The following is a 13,685-nucleotide window of genomic DNA, read 5'->3' as shown; positions in this document are numbered from 1 at the left end:
CATTTTAAGCTTGAATAGCTTTACAAATAAAGTTTGAATTGATTTGAACAGGAAATGATGCCTTTACAGTTGACAGTGGATCAGAGGTATTTAACATTTTTATTTGTCCAAATGAGGAGCAAAACATTAAACATTCTTTTTCTTATATAGTTTTTAACATAATTTAGTTTTTAATTTGCATACCCACAATAACAAATATATTGTTGGATCATAACAACAATACATTATCCAAGTGAACCTTCTCAAATGTCCAGTGAATGTAACACAAAGCAGAACAAACATTAGAGTAACAAAGAATGCTTTTTATTCATTAAATACAAAAAATTGTCCAGAAGAGTGATGATTAAAATAGAACAATAGAAAAGGCACAATTAAAAATCCACACTGTGCCATGAAAAATAAAACTAGCTTCCTTTCTTCTTCGTCTACTACTACTGTGGCTAAAAATAGATGGTTGTCTCTCTGTCATGATTTCGATGTGCATAATACACTCAAAGAGATCCCCTCTGTGGCAGTTTCTTTGTTAATGGCTTGGCATGAGGAGCAGTGTTGAGGTCGACTTTTCCCTGTAGCATCAAAAACGAAGGCCTGTGAGGACAAGCATATCAATTATATTGGGGATTGGAGAAGATCAGAATGACCTACATTTCTGGGTCATCAATAGTGCACACTCACCAATGAGCACAGTGAATTCACAAGAAAGAGCAGACCTTCTGCGGCCTGAAGGGGTTGGTGCTGGATGACACACCCGTGAGCAGGGGGTCTTGCAAGGCGTTCTGCATGCAGAACTGTTGAAGGTCTGCAGCAGCTTGGGACACCTTGTGAGGAAAAAAAGACACAAACTCAACACGGTGCCATATGGTATAAACTCGTGATAAGCATTAAAAATAACGTCAACGTCCACGCGGACGGCTTTCTACTTCTACTGCCTGGTGATACACAGAGGCAACACCTGGTCCTTCCAGGGGATCTCCTCAGCGGCGGCCACCAGGCTCCCCGCCTCCTGGCCCCATCTTTGAGGTGCAGCACACATGCTTTCAGATAAGGAATTTCACTAAAAATAAAATAATCGCCACTTGCTCAAAGTCTGACTGTTGTCACTTTCTCTAGTATTTCAAATCGGAGGGAGCACAAAAAAAATTCTGACCCTTGGGGGGGCATGACAGAAAATATATGAGAAGGACTGTACTATACTGACAAAATTAGAAAGTGGGGTTCGGCAATAATTAGGGAAGTCCATGGGAGCACTTGGGAATAGGACCCATTACAGTGTAGTGGGCCTAGAGGAAGGGTGTGGGTGGAATAAACTAAAAGGCTGTTTTGGAAATCCAAGGAAATACAGCTAGAATGGGTGCTGATTCTGGAAGAGCTAGAAAGCTTTCTGTGCGGGTTATTGTGTGTAGCTGCTCGATAGGAGTCCACACAGCGTGTGTTTCAAGTGTTGCATGTGAACGTGCCACCTGGATTTAATGACAAAAGAAGCACACTGAGTAGAGATTTCTTTGTAAATAAAGTACAATTTACATGTTGGCAGGCACATAAAACACAAATTGATTACCTATTTTGTTTTAGTTGAAATAATTATTTTGTTATTTTATTATTTACGGTATATTATTGAACAATTCGTATTACTCTAAAACAGGCATCAAATTAATTAGGGGTTTGTGATCACATAGTACTATTGGATTAAATAGGTCAGGTAACAAAATGCTTTACATTTCAGACAATGTCCTTGGCACATGTCCTGCTCATTGATAAACATTTAATAAGTTTAAAATAATTGCTATCTGTCCATCCATCTAACTATGGTAAGTTTAAAAAAAAAATCATACGGGAAACATCCCTTCAAAAATATTTTCAACAACTTTACAGAAAGTTATTGAGGTGTAAAGGTGTCAATATTTGAGATAAATACTACTAACTTGACTAGACTAATTGCTGATTAATAATAATAATAATGTGACTTTTTGTTTTTTTTTTTTAAATACATTTATTCCACTTTTTAATCAATCCAAAGAATATGGTTATAAAAAGGGACAAAATCATTCAGCAATATCATCAGATCATGTCCTTTTCATTCATTTCATGCTATTAGAATTAAGTTATCAAACCTGGCATATTGAGAATCAAACAATGAAACAAAGAAAACGTAATCTTCTAAGCCTACAATAGATTAAAATGAACCATTAGATTTATTACACAACAAAACCCATTATGACAACGGTCTTGTCCGGTTATCCACGTTACCAATATCACTGGATAAGAGGATGATCATTCATTGTTTTCAAGCTACACCTTGTAATTTGACTCAAGGCATCGGTTATAACAAGTAATAGAAGCTTTGAATGCAACATTATATAAAAGTTCCTCTTTAGTGGAAAAGCAACGGCCCTGTTCTGTTGACTAGCGGCTAATGCTAATGTTACTGTTAATGCCAGTGCGCGCGCGCACACACACACACCAAGGAAACTGTCGAGATACTTAGACGGGGAAAACAATGGATTCTTTCATTACCTTCACTCTGTTGATGCTTGCCTCGAAGCGTAGCTGCTGTACGACTTTTTTCATGGCTATAAGATTGGAGGAACTCGACATTTTCGCGGTGTAGTTTCTTTAAAACTAGACGCTTGTTGGGCGGTGAGGTTCCTTGGATGCTGCCGACGACTGACGCGACCGGAAGAATGATCACTTCCGGTTTTGCGATTGCGCTTTACCAACACTAGGGGTGCTATAAACTCGGAACACCAAAGAAGACCATGTTAAGATACCTTTATTTTACTAACTTGATATTATACAATTAAAGTACATCTAAAATTTAACCTCTTTGTAAACATTTGATTCACACACTAAATGGTACAATCTTCTGCTTGGCTTGTTTCAGAGCTCACTAAAGTGCTTTCTTTAATTTGGCAAATTATTTATATGTACAATGAGAAGAGTTCATGAGCACATTCTTAAAGTGATGGTGTTATCATCTCCTACAAAGAAGATACTCCAGTTCTGAACTTGGCTTGGTCTTCTTCGTTATCAGCCTCCTGCCGGCGTCCTCGATTCAAATGCCTGGGGGAACTGAAAAGGGGTCAATGGGAGGATGTGGTTAATTAAACGCAACATTAGAGACACACATCAATTTTTTATTACTTGACCCAGGTGAGCTGGAACCAATCCCAGCTAACTATAATCACAGCTGCACATATAAACAGCCATTCACAACTATTTAAAAACTCAAATTAAACCCAAGTATTTTGGAGGAAGCTGAAGTTCCTGGAGAAAACCCATGCAAGTATGGTGGGAACATGCTAACAGTGACAGTCAGAGGTAGCACAAAAAAAATGAGGTGGTACTTAGTGTGAAAAAGAACCACTGAATTACAAGAGCAAACTTTTACCTGCCGTCTGAAATGAGCCGGAGTGTTCGGTAAAGTTCGGTGGTGGATGGTGTGGTCCCCCGGGCAGGTTTTGGGGTACAGAAAGTGGTGTTGGTGGACGATTTGGACTGCTGGCTTTTAGGGGAAGACATCCTGATCTCTGGCTCACTTCCTACAATATAGGGGATTTTAATATTAGTGGATCTTTCGTCGGAAGTTGGGTCGGTTTATCTACTTGGGTGGTAGAAGTGATGGTGAATTTATCTATCATTATGAAGAAATGACACTTACTGATTGATAAGGCACTCTGACCATCAGACGACGAGCACCTACTACGATTGGCAAAGGGGGTCATGTTTAAAAACTGATTTTTCAACCAAGAAGCACGATCTTCCTCAAAGGCCCTTTTCTGTGGGATGCAACCACAAATAAGAGAAAGAACTGGACATTCAGCACAATTAAAAAAGGCGAGAAGTGTGAAATGTCCGTACCTCTCGGCCCAGGCGGATGGCGGCCTCGGTGAAATACTTCCTCTCCCTCTCAAAGTTCCTCTTCTGCTCCTCAAAGAGCCGCCATTCTTCTTTGAGTCGCTCCTTCTCCTCCAAGGTGTAGCAGCCGTTGAGCAGCTCGGCCGTCTCATCGTCAAATGATGTGTTTAATTGTTGCTGCAGAGAAGAGATATTAAATGTTGGACTGCAACTGACCAATGAAGGTGATGAAGCTACTGAACAAGACCGACCTGGATGAGCTGCTGTTGTGCGTGAATGAACTCCTTGCACTGCTGCACTTCATGCCTCATCCGCTCCATCTCATCCTCGTGTGCTTCCCTCGGTATCACCTCTTTATGGGACTCAACTTGATTTTCAATTTAGGAAGAAAAGACCTAGGAGATTACCATTTTGTGTCCCATATTAATCTATTATCATATCAACAAATGCAGACGTCCCACAATAGCGAATATCTAGCGTTGATGCTGGAGGCATAGCATTTTATGTGTCTGTAGCTTGTGTATGTATTATCCTGAGAACATATTTGAAAAATCTATTTTTCATAAATGGATGCAGAATGAATGGGAATTATAGTTTCGTTGACACACCCTGGTGGTCTAACTTCTCCATGTGGTTCCTCAGTTTCCTCCACTGCTGGCGGATGCTGTTTGTGAGCTGCTCCCTGGCCTGGTCACATGACTGGTCTAGGGTTTCCCTGCTGGAGTTGCCAGTCTTCTCTCCATCAGAATCCACCTAAACAAACAAAAAAAAAGAAAAGTGTGATCAGTCAGCATTCACATAATATTTTCCCCCAGTGTCACCAGCTACCATCTCCTGGCTGTCGTCGGCGCCAGCTCCTCTGGAGGGTGCTTGCCGTGGACTAAGGATGTGAATCATCTCCTTTTTCATCTGCTGCAAGACCTTCTTCAGCTCAGCGTTCTCCAGCATCAGGGCTCTCTGACTGGCCTCATAGTCACGGAGCAAGGATTTGTACATCTGCCCTTCGTGGCTGCAGAAAAAAAAATACACAAACTGATGTGCTACACTAGAATAAAGTCAAAAACCATGTGAAAGGTCACAAGGCTGATACCTGACTGCCACTTTTGTCGTCCTCCAGTGACTCCTTTTGCCGTCTGCTCGGCCAAGGCAGTTCAGCACATCAATAGCTAATTTGGAGAAAAAGTTTTTCTTGTCAAGGGACAGTGCTATATAAAATACATTTGGCTATACTTTAGAACTGTTTCTCAACTGGTGGGTTGCAGGTCTTGCCAAGAAAAAAAAAACGACCCGATGTCACTGAATGCACCTCGCCTCTGCGTTATTTGCATGCTATGCCACCACGTGATGTATGCCATGTTTATGGGCGACTTGACCAAGCTTGAGCAGGAGGAGCACATAGAGTATGAACCTTTGAGGAGTTTGCATGTTGTGCCTGTGCATACGTGGGTTTCCTCCGGGAACTCCGGTTTCCTCCTACCTTCCAAAAACATGCTAGTTTAATTGGCGACTCAAAATTATCCATAGGTATGAATGTGAGTGTGAATGGTTGTTTGTCTATATGTGCCCTGTGATTGGCTGGCAACCAGTCCAGGGTGTACCCCGCCTCTCGCCCAAAGACAGCTGGGATAGGCTCCAGCCCCCCCACGAGCCTTGTGAGGATTAGCAGTAGAAAATGAATGAATGAAAAAATGAATTTACTTTTTGTTTGACCCAAGCACAGCAGTGGTCTAGAAAAAATTCTCGTGGTTGGGTGTGGAACCAATTAAAATGCAATAAAAGAGGGACAACAGTATTCACATTTGTATGCCCATCTGTTTTGTATGCAGGTTACTTCCTAGTTTGTCCTTCCTGCTTGAATTTGCACCTTTATGCAGAGGCTCAACATAATGTAAGGGCATCATACTGAACATCAATACATTCTCTGTCGTGAGACGTAATAACTTTATACAGTATTCACCCAGCTTCTTCTCCTTTCGATCGACAAGTAGTTGGCTAAGGCGTTCCTTGAGCTTGATGGATTCTCTTTCCTTTCTCTTGGCATCATGACTGTACTGGGATGCACGACTGGCGATGATATTCTGGAGTTTCTGAACCTGCGCAAGAATGCAGTGTATGTGCCGTTTTATAACACAAACTACAGTGGTCGTCTACCTCCTCTTTCTCTGTCTTGAGACAGCTTTGCAGAGTTTTAATCTTGAGTTGTAACTGCCTCTCTGTCTCATGGAGACCCGATTTCTCCCTCATGGACAGTTCCAGCTGATCCTGGAGATAACCAGCAACAAGGAGACAAGGAGCGGGGATCACACAAATGTTCAAAACATTAGCATAGCTATGGAAGCTACAGTGCCAACATTACGGTCACATTTTTTTAAAAGGGGACCTATTGTGGTTTTTCCACTTTTCACTTTACAGCTTTGTTGATTTGGGAACAGACATGTAATTTGTATTATACAAGGGACCAGCTGACAAACATGCCTTAAGTCTAGAGTTGCTCATCTGCATCTGATCCAAGGTGCTGGACTTCTTTATCTGGTCCCTCTCCAGCTCCTCTAAAGTGCTCATTGTGCGTCTCTGGATCTGCAGCAGCTCAAACATGGCATTCAGAGCTGGCGGTGCGCTCAGGCCTGATGAGCTGGCCTCGATGCATGTGGACAGACCCAGGGACGAAAGCTCCTAGAGGGGAGGGCAGTGTCAAATTAGAATATGAGGTCCAAATATAGAGGCAAAGTAAAAAAATAAATTAAAAAATAAATAGTAATAATAATAATACACATACAGCCCTGATACTGATTTTTTTTTTTTTTTTAGGTAGGTAGATACTTCTCATCTCCAAGAGAAATTCACAAGTAGACCTACAATATGCAATAGCAACAAGAGGAAGTGAGACAAAAAGCACTTTGAAAAAGTAATTTATTCAAAAAATTTAACCGAAAGTTCTTATGAATCACTTCAAAAATTGGTTTGGGCCTGCTTGATGCAAGCGTTTCCAGGAGGCTATTGGGAACATTGGTCCCTTCCCTTACTAAAACAACATGTCATAACAAGCAGCATTTTGGTACCTGATTGATGTACGAGATGCAGTGCGGGGTGTTGTCATCTGTGCAAAAGACTGTGATCAGATTGTAAGAGTTTTTAGACAGCGGCAAAGGGTTCAGAGACACGAGGTTTGTCTGCTTTGATGGGGACATCGTCACATGTGATATGCTCGAGATGTCATAGTTTCCTGGGGGGAAAAGGCAAATGAAAGACAAAGGCGAATCACAATGAAGATTAAATCCCCAGTGATCTCCAGAACTGAATCAGGTTGCTGTTCTAAATCGAGAACACAAATCTAGGTCGGCTGCAGCAAAACAAGAGGAGAGTATTCTCTGAGAAAATTACCCATGGATGTGTCTCCTGTTGCGTTTGCCCACCACTCTCCCATATCATCGAAGCATCAGGACACAAGGATGCCAGTTCATGGGCTATCAACCACAGAGGATTAGCGGTCCTGGAACACAAAAAATGCGAGATCGACGGGGCAACGGATAATCTGAAAGCAACTGCACAGTAGAGTAGCTCACACAGGCTTAAAAACATCAGATGTGCTCCAGCTCGGGTGGGATCGGGGTTTTAAAGTGGGATGGTAGTGAAAATGACGGCAGTGCAAGCCAGGGGATAAACATTTAGGATGAGTATTAGTCTTGCTCAGTATTAATTTTTTAAATAACTTTTCTCTCTGCAGACAATACAGCAATACCACTTAAAAATAGTTCAAACGGCTCTACTTTATTGTATGCAGTAAATAATCATCCAAATGTATGCACACATGTCATGGATGGTGCGTTGCAAAACAGTGAGAAAAAACAATATTACCTTATCAAGCTCCTCCACACTTGAGACCTTCATGGAGAAACAACTACTGTGTGCTGTTGGAATGTACATTTCCAGCTCAGCAAAAATGTGTTCCACCCATAGTTATCTTGAACAAACTGCCAGCTAAGCGGTGCACACACCCAAACGCAACATACAATAATTCGACTTTTAAGAGGATTTAAGAGTTAAATATCACCAAACAACAAACGCTCATACATTAATATTTAGCTGTTACTAGTTTAGCTATACTGAGCGAAACCGGATGAAATATGAGCAAAATGTAACACACGCACTTACCTGTCTACCTCTTCAGCGACGTAAAATGCGTCAACAGGGTGGAACAAAGTGACTAAACTCTTAACTTAAAAAATAAAAACACTCCAATGCCAGTCCCCTGAGCTTGTTCGTCAAACTATCCAATATTCGACCCCCAAAATGTTAATCTCGAAGCAGCGGAGTAGAGTTAAACAACAGCAGCTGATAGTAGTGCTTTTGAAGGCTCCATCCAGTCAACCCTGAACCAAACGGCAAGGTTATTGGCGTAGAGGTTGCTAGGCAACCAGTGCGGGGACTGATGATTGGTTGAAATGGAAATCCGGAAAACTATTACCAATGAAGGGGCCGTCAGGTGTACGGAAATGACGTCAGGAAGGAACAACTGTTGCAATTAATTAAAAAGACAATATTGTCTGAATATTGTATTGAAAAATAGATAGAGGGAAAATTCAAATAGATTTGAAGGTTTGAAGAACTGCTGACAGTTCAATAACATCACAATTAGCTAGTAGTAGTACAATTCAACGATGTATAATGCATATAGATCAGCCTTTATAGTGTAAAGCACACATTACATCTTCTCCCGGCATACACAACAAAAACAAGAAAAGAGGCAACAGGGATCTGGTCCCTCATCAGTATTGTATCTTCCAGAGCCGGGCTCGTCCCTGCACTCTGCTATGAAGGCCTGGACCTGGGACACTCTGACTTTTTCCTGCTGCTGCTGCAACAGAAGAAAATATGTCAAGCTAAGAATGTCTCTATGGAGGTGGACACTATAATTGGCAACTGACCTTAATGGTCTCATATGTATCTGTGATGAGAGCGATGAAGAGGCTGAGCACCATGTAGATGAAAAGCGAGATGAAGGAGTAGAGATAGAGCCTGCTGAAGAGCCACACCATGTAGCCGTTGTTCCTCATCTTCATGAAGGTGGCATACATGTCGTCGCCATTGATGAGCGAGAAGAGACACTCTGTCACCTTGTCAAGCGTTCGGAACTGGAAAATATTTTTGAATCATCAAAATCTTTATGCAGTTTGTTCTCCAGAACTCATGTGAGGGTACTTTTTCGTGGTATGGTCCAAGTACTATCCAGCCACAGAAACAATAGCCCAGGTAGATCATGGCTGCACAACTGCAGAACCGGATCACATTTGGGAAGGCCGCTCGCAAAGTCAAGATAAGGATCTGTTCAAAAGAATATCAGGTTTCATCTACTCGTCACATGTTTTCACTGTACTGAAAATGAGAACTCTTACATTATACTTCTTGAAGAGACCAAGGTAACGGAGCACGCCCACCCAAACCAGCATGGTTGCTGTGCCCAGGAGGATGCTGCAGACGTCATAGCAAGTCATGAACTGTGAAATTCAGGAAAGTTTTTGTATAAAAATCCCATAAATTCACATGATAAAAAATAAATGCAGTGTTTTAATGCAAACTAACAAACAAATAACAAAGGCGACATGCAAACCTTCATCTGTATTCCGATTTTGAAGGCAGAGCCGGCGATTGAAAGAGTGTCACTGACAATGATGAGGATGTACCAGCCGTTCACAAACTCCATGCGGTCTGACATGCTTACAATTTTATTGTAGTAGGCGTGGAAGAAGGTGTTGAACTCCTGCACACATCCAAAATTGTTTTTATATTGAATATTTAGGTTTGCATTGAGTACTTTATAACCTTGATATGGCTAAAAATGGACTTCAGAGCCTGTTACACCAAATTAGGTTAGTATTATATTATTTATTTATGTACTATTATCATTATATTTGCCGTTGGCCCTACAAATTTCCCCACTGAGGGACGAATAAAGGCATATCTTAAAAAATGTTTTAAATAGATATACAGTAGTGTGGAAAAAGTGCTTGCCCCTTTCACGAGTTCTTATTTTATGCATGTTTGGCACACTTATGTGTTTCAGATCATCAAACAAATTATAATATAAGTCAATGACAACACAAAATGCACCAAATTTTTAAATGAAATGTGGCCATCTGTGAAAGAGTGTTTCCCCCCCAGTTAAAACATAACTGAGATGAATTGAGGTATGAAAAATGTTATAAAGCCATTTCTAAAGCTTTGGGGCTCCAGCAAACCACAGTGAGAGCCATTATCCACAAATGGTGAAAACATGGAACAGTGGTGAGGAGTGGGCTGCCAACCAAAATTTCCCCAAGGAAATTTGAAAATGGCACATTGAAAAAAAAAGAAAAATAACATAATACCAACAGTAAAATATGGTGGTGGCAGTGTCATGGTCTGGGTCTGTCTTGCTGGAAGACTTACTGTGAATTTTGCTGTCTACCAAAAAACCCTAAATGAGAATTTCCAGCCACCTGTTCATGATCTCAAGCTTTTTTTCACACTCCTGTGATGTATACATTGTATGTCAACCTAATTGGCGAATCCAAATTGTCCATAGGTATGAATGTGAGTGTGAATGGTTGTTTGTCTATATGTGCCCTGTCATTGGCTGGCGACTAGTGCAGGGTGTAACCCGCCTCTCACTGGAAGACAGCTAGGATAGACTCCAGGTTGCCAACTATGGTTCCTTGCTCTATATTGTGTTGTGTGATGGCTTTCTCACAAACTGGAGCTGGATTCCATTGATGACAGAACGCAGGCAGAGGATCAGCGAGGTGAAGCAGGCGAGGATGACCACCGAGTCAAAGAAGAGCAGCCAGTAGTCATTCTTCCCGGCTTGAAATCCAAAACACAGACTTCCAAGTTATGCTGTAGAGGCCATGCGCTTCATACAAGGCAAATGTGAACTTACAAGTGCCCTCCACGTTCCAGTCTCTGCATTCGTTGATAATGACATCATTCTCAACTGACACCTTTATGTTTCCACTGTGAGCATGGTTATCAAATATAATCTGTGTAACAAGAAACGAGATTTATGGATATGTATTTCATCATTTGTGTTGACAACAGGTGTGGCGACTAACCACAACATGGAAGACGTAACAGTCTGGAAGCTCGTGGTGCCTAACAGTCTGCAGATTGATGGTTTTCAGAGTAAAGTAAACTTTGACTGACAGCAGCCTGGACACAAAGAACATAGATTGCCAATTAGCATGCTACATAACATGCTGGACTGTTCATGCATCCACCCATCCATCCATCTTGTACACTGCTGGACCTTACTAGGGTCGCAGGCATGTTGGAGCCTATCCCACCTGTCTTCGGACGAGATGTGGAGTACACTTTGGTCTGATCATAAATAAATCATCATAAATAAACTGTAAGTATTCTAAAAAAAACTGCTGTCCATGTTCTGAAGTCATGGACTGGTCTTATGTCATTCACATGCTGGAATTTGGCCTGCATGCTGACAGTGAAATAGCGTTGCTGTAAAGTATGAATTCAGTCACCTCCTGAAGTCCAAAGAGAAGTTGAGGGGCATCGCCAGGCTGCTGTTGTCCAAGGACTGCATGGGGTAGATGGAAAAACAATCTGGAGGAGGAAATGCACACAAACTGATTTGATGACATGGAAATGTTCTTCCCCTTTTTGGGGGATTCATCTTTCCAACTGGTGCAATGAATCAGAATCCATGAATAATAGACAGACACATCTCTTGATACAGAAAAATGTACATCAGGATGAATGTACATCAGGGGGGCACCGTTTTTTTACCCAAGCATAGTGAGGATAAGCGGTATAAAAAATGGCTGGATGGAGATGCTAAACCTAATGCAACGTCGGGCAGTATATGCTGAGTTATCTGAAAAAACAACCACATCTTAGCTTTGTATGGCAAAGCAATTAAGTGCAGTAGCTCTCGCCATTTCACCCATCAAATTTAGCGGCTTCACTCTAACATGTATTTTCCAAAATATACAATATCGTTATTTAAGCATATTTGAGCAAATTTGATGTATTTCTGGCCAACAATTCAGCATTTTAAAAAATGTAAATGGCTATCCATTAATCCGTTTTCTTTGCTGCTTGTCCTCATCAGGGTCATGGGGGAGCATATCCCAGCTGTCTTCAGGCGAGAGGTGGGGTACACCTTGGACTGGTCATCAGCCAATCACAGGGCACATATAGACAAACAACCATTCACACTCACATTCATACCTATGGACAATTGGAGTCGCCAATTAACCTAGCATGTTTGACTTTACAATGTTTCTGCCCATGTTTATTTTATTTATATATATTGTATTAGTGAATAACCTATTTATAAATATTAACCTCACTATTACACATCATGATGCCTTTCACCATTATTAGTAAATGGTAACCTGGTACATGTTTAACATCGAAAGTGAACACATGATCAGTAACTTACATAAGCTCTGCTTCTTCCTACTCCTTTCCAAACATGTCACAATAGTGTAAACATGTGCTGTACATGTTGGAAATAAACCAAATCACTACTTACCCGTATTAATGTGTGGATCAATGTCAAAGGTCTCATTCTCGGGATCAATGTTGCTGTTCCTGTAAAACTCTTGGCAGACGATCAGAGGCGTGTATTCTCCGTTGGTCCTCTCGTACGCCAGGTTGCCTACTGTCAGGTTCTGGAGTTGGATGTACTGCAACGAGAAGAAAGAACAACTTTTCCATGAAGTTCCAGTTGTAGTTTTGACTAGTTTTGCTCCCTTTACCCTGTTAATCACATAGTAGACGTGATTGACGACGTCTGCTTTAGTGTACAAAACATGACCTCCCAGCTGATGATCCTTGTAGCTTTTGAGGAAAAGGTGTTTAAACGTCATCAGGTTCTCATCCTTGAACGTGACCATCATCTCGTTGCTCAGTCCAAAGGAGACCAGCTGAGGAAACAGACATCATCACCGTAACAATAATAATCAGGCAACATACTGTAAGGAGGCTACCTGGACTGTGATGATAACAATTTTTAAGATTTGCAGCATCAGTTTCCATGGTTTGCGACCCCTGGCTTTGTACTTCTGGCATGGGTTCATGAAGAAGTACTTGAGCCTGCGTCTCAGGTCCTCCACCGCCTTGGGGTCCATGTTGGGAGTGTGAATGCTCCACCTGCAGTGTCCGTTGTTGTTGGGCCTCCTCTCCTCTGACCTAGACGCCAGCAGGGGCTCTGACTCCTCCATGACGCTGACAGACAGGAATCAAACATTGAACTTCGCAGTGACTGTGTAAGTCAGTTCCACCATTCCAGGCATTCTGATGTTTATCAAACTGGTTCTCCTACATGAACTTTTACCTCTTCAGAACAAAAATTAATAAAATATGTCTTTAAGAATGTTTACTTTTTCTGTTGATATGAAATAATATTTTAAAGAAATCATCGCTGCACTAGTCAGAACCCTGTAAGGCAGTGAAAATCATCACATTAAATAATAAAGGCAGACTATTAGACATATAACAGAAGTACTTGTGCAAAATGAATGAATAGATATGTATGTGTGTATATGTATTTACCATATAAATATATGAACTTACCTGTCAGAAGTGGTTGTGCATCAGTGGGCTGCTACAGTACAAGTGTATCCTTCTCCGTCTGGAGCTGTCACCACGACCATGACTGTCGTACATCTACGTCATTTTCAGCTTTTCCAGTTTGGGAATTTACAAACACAAGAAGGAAAAAAGCAGAACAAAAACAGAACTTCTCATGTCACCCTTTCCCCCCCAATGCTATAATACTGTTCTAATCTGTTTAATGTAAGTGTTTTTAATGTTCCTATGGGACTAGATTA

At 41.3% G+C, this 13,685-nt stretch overlaps 3 protein-coding genes across 4 annotated transcripts; all 3 read right to left on the bottom strand.

Moving 5' to 3' along the window:
* Window positions 1-281: 281 nt before the first annotated feature.
* LOC131125526 (guanine nucleotide-binding protein G(I)/G(S)/G(O) subunit gamma-5) lies at window positions 282-2,705 on the bottom strand. The gene is made up of 3 exons (XM_058067157.2): window positions 2,515-2,705; window positions 676-818; window positions 282-588 (listed from the first exon to the last, which is right to left on the bottom strand). Exons 1-2 carry the CDS (start codon window positions 2,593-2,595, stop codon window positions 693-695), a joined length of 207 nt encoding a protein of 68 aa, XP_057923140.1. The 5' UTR covers window positions 2,596-2,705; the 3' UTR covers window positions 282-588; window positions 676-692.
* Window positions 2,706-2,754: 49 nt separating this feature from the next.
* Window positions 2,755-8,319, bottom strand: ssx2ipa (synovial sarcoma, X breakpoint 2 interacting protein a). The gene is made up of 14 exons (XM_058067155.2): window positions 8,008-8,319; window positions 7,237-7,345; window positions 6,915-7,078; window positions 6,331-6,528; window positions 6,007-6,117; window positions 5,813-5,948; window positions 4,946-5,021; window positions 4,684-4,864; window positions 4,464-4,608; window positions 4,107-4,222; window positions 3,859-4,032; window positions 3,659-3,776; window positions 3,389-3,539; window positions 2,755-3,069 (listed from the first exon to the last, which is right to left on the bottom strand). Exons 2-14 carry the CDS (start codon window positions 7,277-7,279, stop codon window positions 2,979-2,981), a joined length of 1,704 nt encoding a protein of 567 aa, XP_057923138.2. The 5' UTR covers window positions 7,280-7,345; window positions 8,008-8,319; the 3' UTR covers window positions 2,755-2,978.
* Window positions 8,320-8,403: 84 nt separating this feature from the next.
* On the bottom strand, window positions 8,404-13,620 carry mcoln3a (mucolipin TRP cation channel 3a). Of its 2 annotated transcripts, none has more exons than XM_058067153.2 (13): window positions 13,429-13,620; window positions 12,843-13,080; window positions 12,612-12,779; window positions 12,386-12,539; window positions 11,370-11,451; window positions 10,944-11,040; window positions 10,772-10,871; window positions 10,583-10,695; window positions 9,464-9,613; window positions 9,249-9,350; window positions 9,055-9,177; window positions 8,781-8,987; window positions 8,404-8,710 (listed from the first exon to the last, which is right to left on the bottom strand). In XM_058067153.2, the coding sequence occupies exons 2-13, from the start codon at window positions 13,074-13,076 to the stop codon at window positions 8,558-8,560; spliced, it is 1,683 nt and encodes a 560-aa protein (XP_057923136.2). In that variant the 5' UTR covers window positions 13,077-13,080; window positions 13,429-13,620; the 3' UTR covers window positions 8,404-8,557. The 2 variants fall into 2 exon arrangements, with proteins under 2 accessions (XP_057923136.2, XP_057923137.2); XM_058067154.2 differs by having other exon boundaries at window positions 8,404-8,707; window positions 13,429-13,619.
* Between the last annotated feature and the right edge of the window lie 65 nt (window positions 13,621-13,685).

The sequence above is a fragment of the Doryrhamphus excisus genome, linkage group LG6 (assembly GCF_037039965.1).
Source record: "Doryrhamphus excisus strain RoL-2023G ecotype Guam linkage group LG6, RoL_Dexc_Guam_v1.1, whole genome shotgun sequence".
Lineage (NCBI taxonomy): Eukaryota > Metazoa > Chordata > Actinopteri > Syngnathiformes > Syngnathidae > Doryrhamphus > Doryrhamphus excisus.
The sequence above is the reverse complement of the archived record's forward strand: the minus strand, read 5'-3'. Positions and strand labels throughout refer to the sequence as shown.

What these genes read in the sequence shown, in the direction of transcription:
- mcoln3a (XM_058067153.2), bottom strand. Translation starts at nt 13,076, where the DNA reads ATGGAGGAGTCAGAGCCCCTGCTGGCGTCTAGGTCAGAGGAGAGGAGG. An exon ending in CTGGAACGTGGAGGGCACTT is followed by an intron (nt 10,696 to 10,771) that starts GTAAGTTCACAT and finishes TTGGATTTCAAG; the next exon opens with CCGGGAAGAATGACTACTGG. An exon ending in ATGGAATCCAGCTCCAGTTT is followed by an intron (nt 9,614 to 10,582) that starts GTGAGAAAGCCA and finishes GGATGTGTGCAG; the next exon opens with GAGTTCAACACCTTCTTCCA.
- LOC131125526 (XM_058067157.2), bottom strand. Translation starts at nt 2,595, where the DNA reads ATGTCGAGTTCCTCCAATCTTATAGCCATGAAAAAAGTCGTACAGCAG. An exon ending in CAAGCATCAACAGAGTGAAG is followed by an intron (nt 819 to 2,514) that starts GTAATGAAAGAA and finishes TTTCCTCACAAG; the next exon opens with GTGTCCCAAGCTGCTGCAGA.
- ssx2ipa (XM_058067155.2), bottom strand. Translation starts at nt 7,279, where the DNA reads ATGGGAGAGTGGTGGGCAAACGCAACAGGAGACACATCCATGG. An exon ending in TCAAGACAGAGAAAGAGGAG is followed by an intron (nt 5,949 to 6,006) that starts GTAGACGACCAC and finishes ATTCTTGCGCAG; the next exon opens with GTTCAGAAACTCCAGAATAT. An exon ending in TCAGAGTGCCTTATCAATCA is followed by an intron (nt 3,540 to 3,658) that starts GTAAGTGTCATT and finishes CCTATATTGTAG; the next exon opens with GAAGTGAGCCAGAGATCAGG.